The sequence below is a fragment of the Leguminivora glycinivorella genome, chromosome 15 (assembly GCF_023078275.1).
Source record: "Leguminivora glycinivorella isolate SPB_JAAS2020 chromosome 15, LegGlyc_1.1, whole genome shotgun sequence".
NCBI lineage: Eukaryota > Metazoa > Arthropoda > Insecta > Lepidoptera > Tortricidae > Leguminivora > Leguminivora glycinivorella.
In genome coordinates, this window is record NC_062985.1 from 14,071,345 (window position 1) to 14,088,297 (window position 16,953).

At 43.5% G+C, this 16,953-nt stretch overlaps 2 protein-coding genes across 2 annotated transcripts; one reads left to right on the forward strand and one right to left on the reverse strand.

Annotated features, from left to right (window-relative positions):
- Positions 1–590: 590 nt before the first annotated feature.
- LOC125234040 (snRNA-activating protein complex subunit 3) lies at positions 591–8,776 on the reverse strand. Its single transcript, XM_048140221.1, has 6 exons — positions 8,096–8,776; positions 7,175–7,388; positions 6,531–6,638; positions 5,813–5,968; positions 2,958–3,143; positions 591–1,674 (listed from the first exon to the last, which is right to left on the reverse strand). Exons 1-6 carry the CDS (start codon positions 8,650–8,652, stop codon positions 1,354–1,356), a joined length of 1,542 nt encoding a protein of 513 aa, XP_047996178.1. The 5' UTR covers positions 8,653–8,776; the 3' UTR covers positions 591–1,353.
- A 968-nt stretch (positions 8,777–9,744) lies between these two features.
- Positions 9,745–13,707, forward strand: LOC125234211. The gene is made up of 3 exons (XM_048140419.1): positions 9,745–10,278; positions 10,867–12,901; positions 13,513–13,707. Exons 1-3 carry the CDS (start codon positions 10,208–10,210, stop codon positions 13,705–13,707), a joined length of 2,301 nt encoding a protein of 766 aa, XP_047996376.1. The 5' UTR covers positions 9,745–10,207.
- The last annotated feature ends 3,246 nt before the right edge of the window (positions 13,708–16,953 follow it).

The following is a 16,953-nucleotide window of genomic DNA, read 5'->3' on the forward strand; positions in this document are numbered from 1 at the left end:
GACTTATTGCATATTATCATAGAGACTCTTACGTAGTAGGGAAAATACTTATAGCCATAATATGTATACTTGTATAGTCCATTGAGCTGAGCCTTACAAGGCCAGGATATAAATACATTATAGCAAGGACAGTGCAGAATACGTTGATATGGCACTAAACTTATCCGGTGCAGTAATGAAGACTGAACGATCCGTTGCAAGACTATAAATAGGCAACGACTTTTAGTTAATTATCTGAAAGGTGGAACAAGTATGTGTCCTTTAATCACATTTAAAGCTCGGCCACACATGCGCGTTTTGATAGCGTAGGTGGAGCGGTAGCGGAGCGCAAAGATAGCGGTGCGCCGGACGAACGATGGCGTTGCGCCCAGCGGACGCCAGCGCCAGCGGGAACTAACGAGCGCGGATTGCGAGCGGAATGCGCGCGGATGGCGAACGGAACGCCAGCGTTCCGCCGGCGCACCGCTATCATTGCGCTCCACTAACGCCACGCTATCAAAACGCTTTATGTGTGGCGGAGGCTTTAACACTGGAGTACCTGGAGTACCTATTTAATTTTGAAGAGTTTTTTTTTTAAATAAAGACAAGCGTATTGGATATTCTTTATTACGACAATCAACATCAACTATTTTGGTTACAACTTCGGTATTTAACAATAACTTGACTGAAAGAAACAGATCATGGACAAGCCTATTTATTAGAATTATAATGACCGGGATTACACCGTGATTAACTTTTTGTTTTTTCCTAAGTGTTTATGTTTATGCAATGGACTGGAACATATTTTAAATACCTACGGTTTTTACAGCAAAAAATAAAATGGCGTCAATAGTAAATTTTGTGATACAGACATTTTTGCAGGACGTTTTGTGAATGGTCACCAATACCTGCATCATTCTCTGCATCCTCAGTCCTCGTGTACAAATTTTTGTACAGTAAACGGCCATAAAGAAAGCACATCGGTTTTTGGAAAGAGACAATTAACGTCGCATAAGCAAGAAAGAGACAACGCTCTACGAAGACGAAAAACCAACTTGCATTCTTTGTGTCCGTTTACTGTACGTTTTCCAAATTTTATTTTAAACTTTTATAGAGTAGCAAAAGGTTGCAAATTAAAAAAATTAAATAAATGCGTCCAGGACTCAGGAGGATATGGTCACGGGCCATTTAGAATGGACATTATGACTATTAGGCCTATGATAAAAGAATATCGCTTACTGTACTTATGTACATTTTATTCTTCAATTAGTTCAGATCAGTGTGCAGTGTTACACTACACTGCAAAACCCCTAGGTACATGCAAGGGGATCGCTAACCCTGTTTTACATCCTTACTTAAGGAGTAAGGCATTTGTCATCCCGTCGGCTTAAGCATGTTGATCTCATTACCTCTATAAGCAAAGGCCTTGAAATCTCCAATTTTCTTGCCATCTTTGTACAAGAATAATCTAAAGCAAGTATCACAGAAGTAAGCCGGGTCGAAGGGGACAGTGGAGCAGTTTGTTACTATCCATTTGGCTCCGAACTCAGCACAAGTTGTGCAGTAGACGGTTTGGTTTTGAGAGACAGCGGTGTGGACGGGGTATTGTTTGAGTGAGAGTGGGTCATCGGGGTTGAGTAGACGGATCTCGGAGAAGGTAAAAAGATGTTCGCAGTTACCTTGGTGGACATAGACCTGGAATGAGAGATGATAATTTGTAGTAATGACATCAAAGAACGCAGGAAACTTTGAGTCATGACACTAGTTGCATATGATCTAAACATATAATATATCCGTACCAGTCGTTTTTGTCCCATTTGCATTGCCATATCACTCCAGCTTGTTAATTTATGTATGTTTTTTAGGTTAGATCACGCTGCTTTCTGTGTCGCGGAATGCCCATTTTACTTGAGGCTGTAACATTACCGCAACCGCATATACACCGAAATAATAGTCTTAAGGATGTTTGTTACATGACGCGACCACATCAGTAAAACAAATTATATTTGCTTGTGCTTTGTAGCCTTTTTCGCTGCGAATTGCACCAATAACACGTTAGTTACGTTTGTTGCCACCGGGCTGGGTGGCGCTAGATGCGGCAGGCTGGGCTGACAGCTGATGTGGTCGCGTTCAATGTAATGTATGTAGTTGATAATGTTTTATTAAAATTTGTGTTCTGTTATGTTTTCCTTTTTTTCCCGTTTTTTGTGATTTATGTGTATTCTTGGTTTTTTTGTGTATTCTTGTGTATTTATGTGTATTCTTGGTTTTTTTATGTAAATAGTTTTATTTTTTCTGTCTCTTTTCTTCATTTTCTTTTTCTTTGTTGTGTGTTTGTTATCTGTCGTGGCATCACCGAATGGGCCCTACGGAAGACCAGCGCTGGCTTCCAGCTAGCATTATGCTGAGTTGGGTCCATTTCGTGATGCGCACTTACTTAATGTTCTGTTCTCTGTTTTTTGTCCTATTCTTGTGTGTACATGTACGTACGTGTTTGTGAGCGTCATGAATAAATGTCTTTTATCTTTATCTTTTATCTAGTATATTACAAAAACAGCAATTCTCGTTACTATTCTACATTTGCAAAATACTCAAAATGGTTTTAACTACGTGTAAGCTTTTATGTACAATAATAGATAATTGGTTACTTACTCATTTATTGAATATTTTGCAGATGATTTCTTTATTTCACACTTGGAAACTTTAGAATTTGAGAATGCTCTGGAAACTACACTTAATTCAAGACACATTTTAAATCTCATTATTGTATGTTTTTTTTTGTCATTGTTTAAAAGACTTCCTTTATCAAATGGTTCATAACTATGAAGATTATTTATTACTGGTAAAATTATTATTTCCACACTAAAACAATGATGCTAACTTGAAACCGGTCACGTAAAATAATTCCTAATAACCTTTGATAAATACATAGACAACAGAGACACAGGTAATTGATCAACATAAAATCATGGGCATACCTCAGGGTGTCCCAGTCGCACAACCAAATCGTCCAGCTTGGTGGAATGAAGATCCTTCGCTTGGAAGTCCCCGAGGCCGCGGGCGCGCGCCCAGGCCCTAAGCCCGGCGCTCCGATCAGAACAACCAGGCCGGTTGTCTACGTAAAACACATTGTTGATGAACAGGAACCCAGAGGGGAATAAGTCCTACGGAAGAAAAATATGAAGTTTAATAATAATCATAGTCAATTTATTAATAATAAAATTACTTTGTGGTATTGAAGTTATGTGGCACTGCATTTTGCTTGTATGCTTTTTGGCATGTCAAAATGTTAACGCTCCAGTGGCTAATAATAACTAAGTTGGAATTTTCTCAACATCATCATCAAGTTCAAGTACTAGTTGCCTTGCTTATTATACTCGGCCACGAAGTGCTGGAATAATATACCCCCACCCATATTCAATTGATCTCCATCCATTAAATAGTTTAGAATTAAGCCAAGACTGAAGGCCACGGTAAGGTCAAGATTTCAAGAAGGCTTGTGGTTGTGCGTACTCAAACTATGATACATACACAATTAATTTACACATGTATATTTTTATTGACTATGTGCAGTGTTATTTCTTATGCCAACATTAATTGACTTGAAATAGACACCAAAAAGTATTTACAGTATTGCAACTTTTTAATTTCTACTCCTTTTTTTTTGCCAAGCTGTGTTCTGATTTTACATCGTGTTTTTTTTTATTGAAATGGTTGGCAAACCCTTGCAGAGGGGGCGGGCCAATCAGCGACTGAACATCGAGTACGGCTGCTAGCAATAGTAACACTGCTTTGCCGAGTGATACAGATATACTAGTTGTGCTGGCCGTTCCACGTGCTATCGCGCATACGTGACTCATGAGACAGGTATAGTAGTCGTGCTCGCTCATGCTATACCCTGGCCGAGGTGGCGGGCTGCTGGTGCGGCGCGGCGGACACGTCGACGCGCATGCCGACGTCGTTGGCGCACACCACGCGGTCGCGCAGCGCCGACAGCGGCTGCTGACATTACACCGCGACAGTGACAGTGCCGAGTGAGACAGGTACAGTAGTCGCGCTCGCTCATGCTATACCCTGGCCGAGGTGGCGGGCTGCTGGTGCGGCGCGGCGGACACGTCGACGCGCATGCCGACGTCGTTGGCGCACACCACGCGGTCGCGCAGCGCCGACAGCGGCTGCTGACATTACACCGCGACAGTGACAGTGCCGAGTGAGACAGGTACAGTAGTCGCGCTCGCTCATGCTATACCCTGGCCGAGGTGGCGGGCTGCTGGTGCGGCGCGGCGGACACGTCGACGCGCATGCCGACGTCGTTGGCGCACACCACGCGGTCGCGCAGCGCCGACAGCGGCTGCTGACATTACACCGCGACAGTGACAGTGCCGAGTGAGACAGGTACAGTAGTCGCGCTCGCTCATGCTATACCCTGGCCGAGGTGGCGGGCTGCTGGTGCGGCGCGGCGGACACGTCGACGCGCATGCCGACGTCGTTGGCGCACACCACGCGGTCGCGCAGCGCCGACAGCGGCTGCTGACATTACACCGCGACAGTGACAGTGCCGAGTGAGACAGGTACAGTAGTCGCGCTCGCTCATGCTATACCCTGGCCGAGGTGGCGGGCTGCTGGTGCGGCGCGGCGGACACGTCGACGCGCATGCCGACGTCGTTGGCGCACACCACGCGGTCGCGCAGCGCCGACAGCGGCTGCTGACATTACACCGCGACAGTGACAGTGCCGAGTGAGACAGGTACAGTAGTCGCGCTCGCTCATGCTATACCCTGGCCGAGGTGGCGGGCTGCTGGTGCGGCGCGGCGGACACGTCGACGCGCATGCCGACGTCGTTGGCGCACACCACGCGGTCGCGCAGCGCCGACAGCGGCTGCTGACATTACACCGCGACAGTGACAGTGCCGAGTGAGACAGGTACAGTAGTCGCGCTCGCTCATGCTATACCCTGGCCGAGGTGGCGGGCTGCTGGTGCGGCGCGGCGGACACGTCGACGCGCATGCCGACGTCGTTGGCGCACACCACGCGGTCGCGCAGCGCCGACAGCGGCTGCTGACATTACACCGCGACAGTGACAGTGCCGAGTGAGACAGGTACAGTAGTCGCGCTCGCTCATGCTATACCCTGGCCGAGGTGGCGGGCTGCTGGTGCGGCGCGGCGGACACGTCGACGCGCATGCCGACGTCGTTGGCGCACACCACGCGGTCGCGCAGCGCCGACAGCGGCTGCTGACATTACACCGCGACAGTGACAGTGCCGAGTGAGACAGGTACAGTAGTCGCGCTCGCTCATGCTATACCCTGGCCGAGGTGGCGGGCTGCTGGTGCGGCGCGGCGGACACGTCGACGCGCATGCCGACGTCGTTGGCGCACACCACGCGGTCGCGCAGCGCCGACAGCGGCTGCTGACATTACACCGCGACAGTGACAGTGCCGAGTGAGACAGGTACAGTAGTCGCGCTCGCTCATGCTATACCCTGGCCGAGGTGGCGGGCTGCTGGTGCGGCGCGGCGGACACGTCGACGCGCATGCCGACGTCGTTGGCGCACACCACGCGGTCGCGCAGCGCCGACAGCGGCTGCTGACATTACACCGCGACAGTGACAGTGCCGAGTGAGACAGGTACAGTAGTCGCGCTCGCTCATGCTATACCCTGGCCGAGGTGGCGGGCTGCTGGTGCGGCGCGGCGGACACGTCGACGCGCATGCCGACGTCGTTGGCGCACACCACGCGGTCGCGCAGCGCCGACAGCGGCTGCTGACATTACACCGCGACAGTGACAGTGCCGAGTGAGACAGGTACAGTAGTCGCGCTCGCTCATGCTATACCCTGGCCGAGGTGGCGGGCTGCTGGTGCGGCGCGGCGGACACGTCGACGCGCATGCCGACGTCGTTGGCGCACACCACGCGGTCGCGCAGCGCCGACAGCGGCTGCCGGCCCGCCAGCACCACGCAGCGGCTGAACACCGAGTGCCGACTGCTTACCTACAAATACAAACCCCCTTATTCATAAACGTACTCTAAAGTTATCAAGCCGATAAACTTCGTTTGTCCCTTTCTGACGTATTGGTTTGATAGAAAAGGACAAACGAACTTTATCAGCTTGATAACTTTAGAGTATGTTTATGAATAAGGGGGAAAGAATTGACTGGGACAACCAGGATCAATTTTGTCCTAAATTAGATTTTTCTATTAGTTTTATATTCTATCACTATATGTCTAGAAGTTTAGTAAAACATCCCACTTTATTGGTTACCATAAGAATGATATTTGCTTGTATATTTATATGAGTAACCAGTCAAAACATCCTAATGTCAAGCGACAAAGTGGGATGTATGGCTGTAAAATGACACATAATAGTACAGTTTAGTACAACAGTTTGCTGTACTAAACTGGCTGCTATTAAACCATCTAATCACTGAAGAACTAACATGGAAATACTTAGTTACTGTATAGATTGATGGTGTAAAGACGCACCAGGGATTAATCGGAACAACACCTCAGAAGCTCTCCTTTTTATACCAGCAATAAAATTAATACCACTTACTTGTCTCTCTTTAATATTATATGGGAAGGGCCTATATATCCGTATAACATAGATTATGTCTCTGCCAGGTTCTAAGTCAGGTTCAGGTGTTTTCTCTCCATCTTCAGTCTGAAAATCATTAAAATTCAAGTAAGTATTGCTATTGTGGAGCAATGAATGTGATAATGTGATCGGGATTGAGTACAAAACTTTAAACCATAAATCAATCAATTCAATTATCAATCAATTATTTATTCGTGAAAAATGAAGAAAAAAGGTAGAATATTATGGATCAACTAGTGTTAAATTTAATTTTAGATTAAATTTAATTTGATTGGAATCGATGTTCATTACACAAATAAGAACTATTACTGGGATTGAAACCCAGTTTTGCAACTATAGTCAGGGGCGGCTCACTCCGCGATCCTTTCGCCGCGCTACAAGTACATGCCGGCGGCCGCGAGTTCGCGGCCCATTCACTGGCGACGACCTTCGCGCGGCGCAATAGAATTCAATGTCGTCTGCACGCGTGCGGTCCGTTTGTTAATGTAGGTAAGAATTTAGAATGGCGGCGTTTTGTGAACATCAAAGGAGTGAGCCTTCTGTACTTGTACTATTATATATTCTGTGCTATAGTGCCAATCACCGGCTACTAACAGCCATACCTGAGCAAGTGGCATGAGACGTATCCCCCTATACTTCAGCTTCCTCTGACAATTGGCATTAGAGTCACTAGCTATACGCAACCGTTGCTTCCTCACAACGCACAGATTACTGGGTTGCTCGTTGTACTCCCTGTTTTCCTCCTCTGAGTACATGTACAGTGTGGGTACGGAGGTTGGCATTCTTAGCTCATTGCCAGTCTGTAGCAAGTCAGGACTGAAATATTAAGTTTAAATTTTACATTTTATATAGAAGTGTTAAGTCTAAACTTGTGTTAAAAACCGGCCAAGAGCGTGTCGGGCCACGCTCAGTGTAGGGTTCCATAGTTTTCCGTATTTTTCTCAAAAACTACTGAACCTAGCAAGTTCAAAACAATTTTTCTATAAAGTCTTTATAATGTTCTAGTTTTGTGATTTTTTCATATTTTATAAACATATGGTTCAAAAGTTAGAGGAGGGGGGGGACACTTTTTTTTCCTTTAGGAGCGATTATTTCCGAAAATATTATTATTATCAAAAAACGATCTTAGTAAACCCTTATTCATTTTTGAATACCTATCCAACAATATGTCACACATTGGGGTTGGAATGAAAAAAAATATCAGCCCCCACTTTACATGTAGGGGGGGTACCCTAATAAAACATTTTTTTCCATTTTTTATTTTTGCACTTTATTGGCGTGATTGATATACATATTGGTACCAAATTTCAGCTTTCTAGTGCTAACGGTTACTGAGATTATCCGCGGACGGACGGACGGACGGACGGACGGACGGACAGACAGACATGGCGAAACTATAAGGGATCCTAGTTGACTATGGAACCCTAAAAACTTGATTATTCTATTGCAGAATTGATTGCAAGTTTTAAATAACCAACAACAAATTAAGCATCTCTAATTAAAAAGAAATAAAACATAGTTACCTGCATTCATTAGCAAGATTTTCAAACTGTTCATCATTTAAATCACACCCAATAAATTCCCTCATCTTTCGTGAATAGAAACCCTCAATATCTTCTTTAGGCATCGGCCTCCCAAAAATTGGGAGAACATTAAATATATCTGGAAGGTTCTTCGCAATAATCGGTGGAGTAACTAGGTTACCCTTAACATTGTATATTTTGGGCCCAACATCAGGACCATACAGATCAACTTTTTTTCTTTTGATATGATCATGGTCATAGGCTTCTGGTGTTCTAGTACCTATGTTACAGTTACTAGGATTTTCTCCCACTCTTTCTTTAAAACGGTTTGTATTAGAATTTATTGACTCGATAGAGTTACTGGTGTTACTCATTTTGGCACTATGAATAACGCTTTGGTTTACTTCCTTACCATTAACATGATTATTATACATGATATCCTGCAGGCCTGAGGTTGTAGGACAAGTAGTTTCCTTAACAAACTCTTTCACGATTTCGGAGACAGGGTTAGAAGTTGTCGTTGAGGGTTGAATGTCAGTAAATGGTCTACACTCCATAATAATCAAATAATTTCTTCTTTATTCCACTAAACATTCTGGCAATGTTAGTCTGCAGACTGCACCTTCCTTTTTAAAACATAATATTTAATTAAAATTTAAAACCGCAAATCAACTTCATGAAATTTTTTTTTTTTTACATAAACAGCACAGACAAAACATATTGAAACAAAGAGTGAGATCTACATTATATAGAATAAAAATAAACCTGAACCCACTGTCGCCAACACAACAGAGATCACTTGAATTGAACATATAAGAAAAATACACCTTGCAACTGTCATACTTTTTTTTAAATCCATGAGGCAGTGTTGCCAAACCATAATGTTTATCCCAAGTTTACCCAAATTTATGTAATTTGACGTAACATACAAACATACGACTTTTGACAGGAGAAGCGCGAGGAGTGGTTCGTTTTTAGGTTATATTCCCGTAAATTAAACAACTTTCCCTATTTACTAATCAGGTGGTGGTTTATTAATATAATAAAGCCATAGGTTAGTATAGATGGACGGAAACGAGAAGGAGAAGCCTCCAGACGAGGGTGGTGATAATGATATGAGCTGGGAGAATGCCACACGCAAGCGTAACTTTGATTTATCACCAACCAAGCTGGAGCCTTCCCCGAAAAAAATAGTAATTTGTCCGGCAGAGCCCGAAAAGCAGGAGTGTTCAACTTTCGTATGAATATCGGTTTTTTAAAGAAACAACACTATTTTGTCTTTAGCTTCCGGTGTGTTTAGCCCGGCACTAATCATTTCCGGTAGCCATTACCTCACATTCTTTTCGCTCTCGATCTAACTTGCGAACGCGTCGCTGCATTAAAATTGCCATTTATTGCTAATTAAATAGTTAAAGTCACATTTTCCCAACAATTATCGTTAAATTAAGTTTAAACTCAGTGCTAGTCACATTATCAAAGTGGACAGGAAGAAAGCTCTGCTCCAAGAACAGTTCTGGGCTCGAGGAGACGGTAAGCCGGGCCCGCACGTGCGCCTTGCATACCAAGGCTGATGGTAAGCGAGCTGAAACCAACCCACTGGAACCTCATGCTAAAAGGTATGTGACATATGCACTGTTTTTTTTCCCAGTAAGTTTTTGTTTAAAGCATTAAATTTCGAATTATCTTTGTCAATTTCGTCTTAAAGATATTTTATTAAATTACAGTCCGCTCAATTAGTTCATCATTAAACATTTGTTCCTTCGGCCGGATCCGTTGAAAAGTTACCTATTTTTAGTAAAATATCAAATTTGTCGTGTCGTAATATTTTTCTAATAAATTGGTGGGTAAAACTTTTAATTCTCGATTCGGTTAATGGCTGACCGGAAGTGTGACTTTTATAGTAGAATTTAGGTTGGTAGCAGTGTGACAGTTCGTTCAATCCGCTCATCTCGTTCGGTCTTAGTCTATGCTTTGGTGTATGGCAACAATTCGGTTGTCATCTCATCTGTCATTGTCAAAGTCAACAAGTTAATTTTATTGAGTAACGTAAACTGTTTATTTATATTTTCGTTCTCGTTTTTCGATAAATCAACAGTGATTATTACGTGAAAAATGTCGGACATTGATGTGAGCAATAGAGACGTTGACATGGATAGGGTTGAACGCAATTACGCGGTTATGCGGTTAGAGTTAATCTTTGATTGTATAGATTTAGAGGGTTATGTCGCGGCCGACTTAAACCCAATAGTTGAAGACTTTCATCGTGCCCAAAAGGCTATAATGAAGAAAACAAAGGATGTAAATACGGAGTTCTCGGTTACTGTCGATTTTGAACAAAAAGTAAAGTCAATCTTGACAAGGTTAAGGAAAGCTGAGCCTGTCATTACAAGCAAACATGAAACTGTTGACAAACATGATAGTAGTGATAATAATTCAGCGAAGTTACCTAAAATTGTTGTGAAACCATTTGATGGCTCCTTGCACAATTGGTTGTCATTTAAGGAACTCTTTGATTCCTTAATTCATAAAAGGAATATTTCGAACATTGAAAAGCTGCATTATCTTATGACATCGTGTCAAGGTAAGGCTTTAGATTTGATTAAGAATTACCCAATTTCGGACAACAGTTACATGGATGCTTACAATGCTTTAAACAATTTTTACAATAGAAAACGGCAAATTGCCTTTGGGTACTATGAAAAGATTTTACTTTGTGAACAGGTGAAGACCAAGTCTTCAACTGAATTAGAAAAAGTTCATCGTGTTTTTAGAGAAACATTACAAGTGTTAGAAAGATTCGACTTACCCGATAAAAACTTTATGTTATTTCATCTGTTGTGGGGAAAATTGGACAAGGCGACTCGGGAGGCCTTCCTCCTCGAGTTCAATTCCAATGAAATTCCAAAGTTTGAATTGCTACAAGAGTTTGTTGAAAAACAAGTCCGCGCTCTGGAAGTAACGGAGGTTAAGCCCGTAACAAGTGCCATTAAAGGTAAAGGCAAGGTAACACTAGTTGCCACACAACAAAATATATGTGTTTTCTGTACTGAACTGCATAACTTAGAAAATTGTAAAAAATTTAAAGTTTTAGACACTTCGGAGCGGTTCAAGGTGGTGAAAAACAAGGGCTTGTGTGTTTGTTGTTTCTCCAAAACTCATAAAGTTAAACAATGTCGATCGGATTGTCGGTGCAGTATATGCGGTTGTTCCCACAACACTTTATTACACTTTGGAAAAAGGGAACCGGCTTCGCCAGAGGCTGAACCAGCACCTCAGCCAACGGTGAGCGGTTTAAATAGCAAAGTGACTTTGACGTCGGTCCAAAGTAATGGATTAGTTTTATTTGCTACTGCTCGGGTAGCTGTTCGGGATAGTTCAGGTAATTATCAAATAGCTCGTGCTCTTTTGGACGGTGCTAGTGGTGTCAATTTTATTTCCCATGACTGTGCTCGAAGATTAGGTTTACAGGTAGATGATACTAGCGAGCCAATTACTGGAATTGGACTATCTGAAGTTGCACCTAAGGGTATGTTATCATGCTCTGTTAAACCTATTGGATCAGAAATGGTTAATTTTGACTTCCAAGCGTCAGTGCTTCCAGTTATCTGTCCGGAGCAACCATACTATAGAGTCAATACATCGGAATGGCATCACATTCAAGGTCTACCTCTCGCTGACCCTGACTTTGCGAAGCCGGGCCCAATAGATTTACTCTTAAATGCAGAGATCTTTGCATCTTCCATTTTAAGTGGTAAAAAGGAGGGCCGGAAGGGGCAGTCAAAGGCTTTGGAGACTGTTTTCGGATGGGTTCTGATGGGTGACTGTTATGCCTCTCGTACACAATCTTTCACTAATTGTCGGAAAGATTGTTTTTTCGTGTCGAATGCTTCACAATCAAACTTGTCGCTGTCGTTGGATGATTCTCTTAAAAGGTTCTGGGAACTAGAAAATATTTGTGGTCCGAGTAAACCTATCTTGTCGAAAGAGGATCAACTATGTGAAGATAACTTCCGTGCAAATTATTGTCGCACGAGTGAAGGCCGGTTCGAGGTACCTCTACCTTTCGTCGATCCTTCGAACAAGCCTACCTTTTCGCACACTCGTGAAATTGCAATGCGGAGATTTTTTTCGTTGGAACGCAAGCTTACAAAGCATGCGGATTTTCGTAAAGCTTATGCCTCCTTTATGGAAGAGTATGAGGTCAGTGGTCATATGGAGCAGGTTGCGCCGCCTGTCTCTAGTGTCGGGAATTTTAATTACATCCCACATCATGGTATTTTGCGCCCCGAATCTGTCAGTACACCTCTGAGAGCCGTTTTTGACGCAAGTTGTCGTGACAGCAATGGGATTTCGCTTAATGATACACTACTAGCTGGACCTAAGTTACAAACTAATATTTTTGATGTCCTTACTAGGTTTCGATGGCATAAAATAGTCTTTACGGGTGACATAAAGGCCATGTATCGTCAAATCCTCGTGCCAAACGAGGACGCTGAGTATCAGCGGATATTGTGGCGACCTTCGACTGACGGCCCAGTTAAAGACTATCGTTTGCGGACGGTAACTTATGGTGTGAAATCGGCTCCGTATCAAGCTTTGCGCACAATAGCACAGATAGCGGAGGAGACTGCTGACTCCTATCCTGAAGGGTCACAAGTGCTTGGGAGAGACATTTATGTTGATGATGTCGTGACAGGCGCTGACTCTATTGAGCAAGCTTTAAAAATTAGATCAGATTTATCTGAAATTTTGTCGTCGGGTGGGTTCCATTTGAGAAAATGGACCTCCAACCATAAAGGTTTTATCGTGACCTTCCATCTTCTGAGTTGTATTCGAGTGATTTTAAACATTTTGATGAACTTTCGGATTTGTCCCTTAAAATATTGGGATTGTTATGGCGTCCACAAACAGATTCGTTCCAATTTGAGGTTGCAACACCACGTGATCAGAAATGTACTAAACGTACTATTTTATCGAATATAGCGCGCATATATGACCCGCTAGGATTCTTATGTCCTGTCACGTTTCACGCTAAATATTTAATGCAGGTCTTGTGGTCATCTGGGGTGCAATGGGACGATGATGTTCCAGAAGCAATCACATCAGAATGGATGAAATTTACCGATCAACTTCCGTCGTTGAAATCTGTCGTTATTCCCCGTCGCATCATCCATTCGTTTGTTTCATTACAATTGCATGGATTTTGTGATGCGTCGGAGCGTGGTTACGCTGCTGTCGTCTTCTGTCGTGTCGATGACACACAAGGCTCCACTTTTGTAGAGCTTTGCTGTGCCAAAAGTAAGGTTGCGCCTCTGCGTAAATTATCAATTCCTCGATTGGAACTGCAGGCTGCCGTGTTGTTGGCAGACCTGATGCAGTCAACACAAGAGGCATTAAAACCTCTCTATGTTGTTCAGGAAATATTTGCATGGTCAGACTCGACCGTAACGTTAGCTTGGATCAAGTCGTGCCCTTCACGCTGGAAAACATTTGTTGCAAATCGTGTGAGCCATATCCAGGATCTTGTTGCTCCTGATCGCTGGCGTCACGTCAGTACACACCACAATCCTGCTGATGCAGGATCCAGGGGTTACTGCCTGAAGATTTGGTAGAGTGTGATATTTGGTGGAAGGGTCCGTCGTGGTTGGTAAAGGAAGAGAAGGATTGGCCTTGCTCACCTTTGCACGATCCAAGCAATGACTGTATTGTAGAGGAACAACGTATTTGTAGCTTACTCGTGACGGCCGATCCTAACTTAATTGATGAAGTCCTTAGCAGGTTCTCCTCGCTTTTCACATTAAAGCGTGTGTTAGCCTACTGTTTCCGTTTTTTACGGTCAGCTAAGGATGGAAAAGTTGTCGGATCTCTACAGTCAGCTGAAACCACTGCAGCTCTCATGTTTTTAGTAAAACATGTGCAGCTCACTTCTTTCAGTGTAGAGATCAATCAATTAAGGGAGGATCGTTTGAACGCATTGCCAAAGGGTTTGCGCAAGCTTTCATTATTCATTGACAGTCAGGGTATTGTCAGGGTGGGCGGTCGCTTGGCAAATTCTCCTATTAAATTTTCTGTCAAACATCCCATTTTATTGCCTCGCTCCCACCGACTCACTATTTTAATAATTGACGAATATCATAAAAGATTTTTACATCCAGGTGCCCAAACTTTACAAAATTTACTTGCGCAAACGTTTTGGATTTTGTCGCCAAAACGAGCAATTCAGGCAGTGATTGGAGGCTGCGTGAAATGCTTTCGTGCCAATCCCTCTGCGGCATCTCCGCCGCTTATGGGAAATTTGCCTACTTTTCGCGTCTCGCAAATTAAACCTTTTTCGAGTGTCGCCATTGATTATGGAGGACCATTTGATATCGCTTTCGGTCGTGGCCGTGGTGCGAAAACGTACAAAGGTTACATCTGTGTTTTTGTATGTACTAGTACCAAAGCCATTCACATAGAGCTTGCTTCAGAGTTGTCGACAGAAGCTTTCCTCTGTGTTCTTAAACGGTTTGTCGCTCGTCGTGGTCGATGCAGTAACATTGTCTCTGACCAGGGTAGGAATTTTGTGGGCGCTAGTAACTATCTTGGTTCACTCATGAAAGGTGCTGCTGATGCCCAAGAAATTAAATTCTCGTTTAACCCTCCGGGTACGCCTCATTTTAACGGATTAGCTGAAGCCGGGATACGCTCGGTTAAGACTCACCTCGCACGGGTTGTAGGTAATCAAAGGTTAACCTTCGAGGAATTTTATACAATTCTGACTCAGATTGAATCTATGCTCAACTCTCGTCCATTGACACCTCTTAGCTCGGATCCTAGTGATCTCTCAGCCTTAACTCCAGGCCATTTTTTAACTCTGGAACCGTTGTCGATTGTCCCAGAGGAAAATCTTGTAGATAAAAAAGTAAGTGTCTGTAATCGTTGGAAAATGATACAGAAAATGCATCAAGACTTCTGGCGTAGATGGCACGCTGAGTACGTCCATACTCTACAACAGAGGACGAAATGGAATAAAATAAATACAAACATTGTCGTGGGTTCCTTGGTCTTGTTGATTAACGAACAGACAAGCCCTTTAAAATGGCCTCTTGGGCGCATCGTTGCTCTACATCCCGGAGTTGACGGTGTCTGTAGAGTGGTCACAATTCAAACTGCTACTGGTCAGTACAGAAGACCAGTTGTGAAGCTGTGTCCTTTACCACTTTCAAATTAACTTTCGTCGTTCTAGTATTATCACTTAGTTTAACATTATAGTTTTTAAGTAGTTTGTCGAACTCTAGCACTATTTGTAGAGTAAATATTGCATATTTAGGTGAGCGGTATGTTCAACTTTCGTATGAATATCGGTTTTTAAAGAAACAACACTATTTTGTCTTTAGCTTCCGGTGTGTTTAGCCCGGCACTAATCATTTCCGGTAGCCATTACCTCACATTCTTTTCGCTCTCGATCTAACTTGCGAACGCGTCGCTGCATTAAAATTGCCATTTATTGCTAATTAAATAGTTAAAGTCACATTTTCCCAACAATTATCGTTAAATTAAGTTTAAACTCAGTGCTAGTCACATTATCAAAGTGGACAGGAAGAAAGCTCTGCTCCAAGAACAGTTCTGGGCTCGAGGAGACGGTAAGCCGGGCCCGCACGTGCGCCTTGCATACCAAGGCTGATGGTAAGCGAGCTGAAACCAACCCACTGGAACCTCATGCTAAAAGGTATGTGACATATGCACTGTTTTTTTTCCCAGTAAGTTTTTGTTTAAAGCATTAAATTTCGAATTATCTTTGTCAATTTCGTCTTAAAGATATTTTATTAAATTACAGTCCGCTCAATTAGTTCATCATTAAACAAGGAGGTTAATACAAATGTAGCAGTTGAGGTGCCCGGTAATAGTAATGTGGTAGAGTCTAACGCGAACAATCAAATAGAGTCAGCTGAAATAAACAAAAGTACAGTAAATGAATCTAACTCACATTTATACAAACACCCCAGTCTAGACAGCAAATCACGAGAGTATGGCGCCGACGATGATGGGCCGTTTATTGTGCATGTTTCTAGAGAGGCCGCCCCTGGTTCCAGTGCCACTCTAAAACCCATAAATGTAGGCCTCTTACTAACTCAGGCAAACGTTAATAACATCCAAAGGGACGGTGGCATTAAATCGGTAGGTCGCAACAGAGTAGCAGTCACTTTCTCCACAGCTGCGGATGCAAATAACTTCTTGAAACACCCGCTTCTAAGTAAAAATAAGTTTACCGCTGATATCCCTTCATATCATGTATCTCGAATGGGAGTGGTACGAGGAGTTCCTTCAGATTGGTCCATGGAGGAATTGGTCGAGGGGACAGCACTCAGAGAAGGTAAAGGGAAGATCCTTAAAGCTCGTCGACTTCAACGGAAGGTGTTAAAAGATGATGGCTCCCCATCCTGGGTGCCAACCCAATCGGTAGTGGTAACTTTTGAGGGGCAAAGCTTGCCATCTAAGATCTTCGCGTACTACACCTCATTAGTTGTGGAAGTGTATCAGCTTCCGATCATCCAGTGTAGGAAGTGCCTCAGGTTTGGCCATATCCAAGCACAGTGCCGGTCTGATGCTAGGTGCTACAAGTGTTCACAAAAACACCCTGGTGATGGATGTAAAGTTGCTCCGGAACATGTGAGATGTTTATTTTGCTCGGGCAGACATTATGCTACAGACAAAACATGCAACGAGTTTGGTCGGCAGAAAGCTATCAAACTTGCTATGTCCGAACAAAGTATTTCTTATGCAGAGGCAGCTGCTCAGTTCTCAACAGTTCGTCGGCCATTTTCAGACGTGGCAAGAGTCATGTTCGAACAGGTTCCACACTCCTCTAGGTCGTCTGA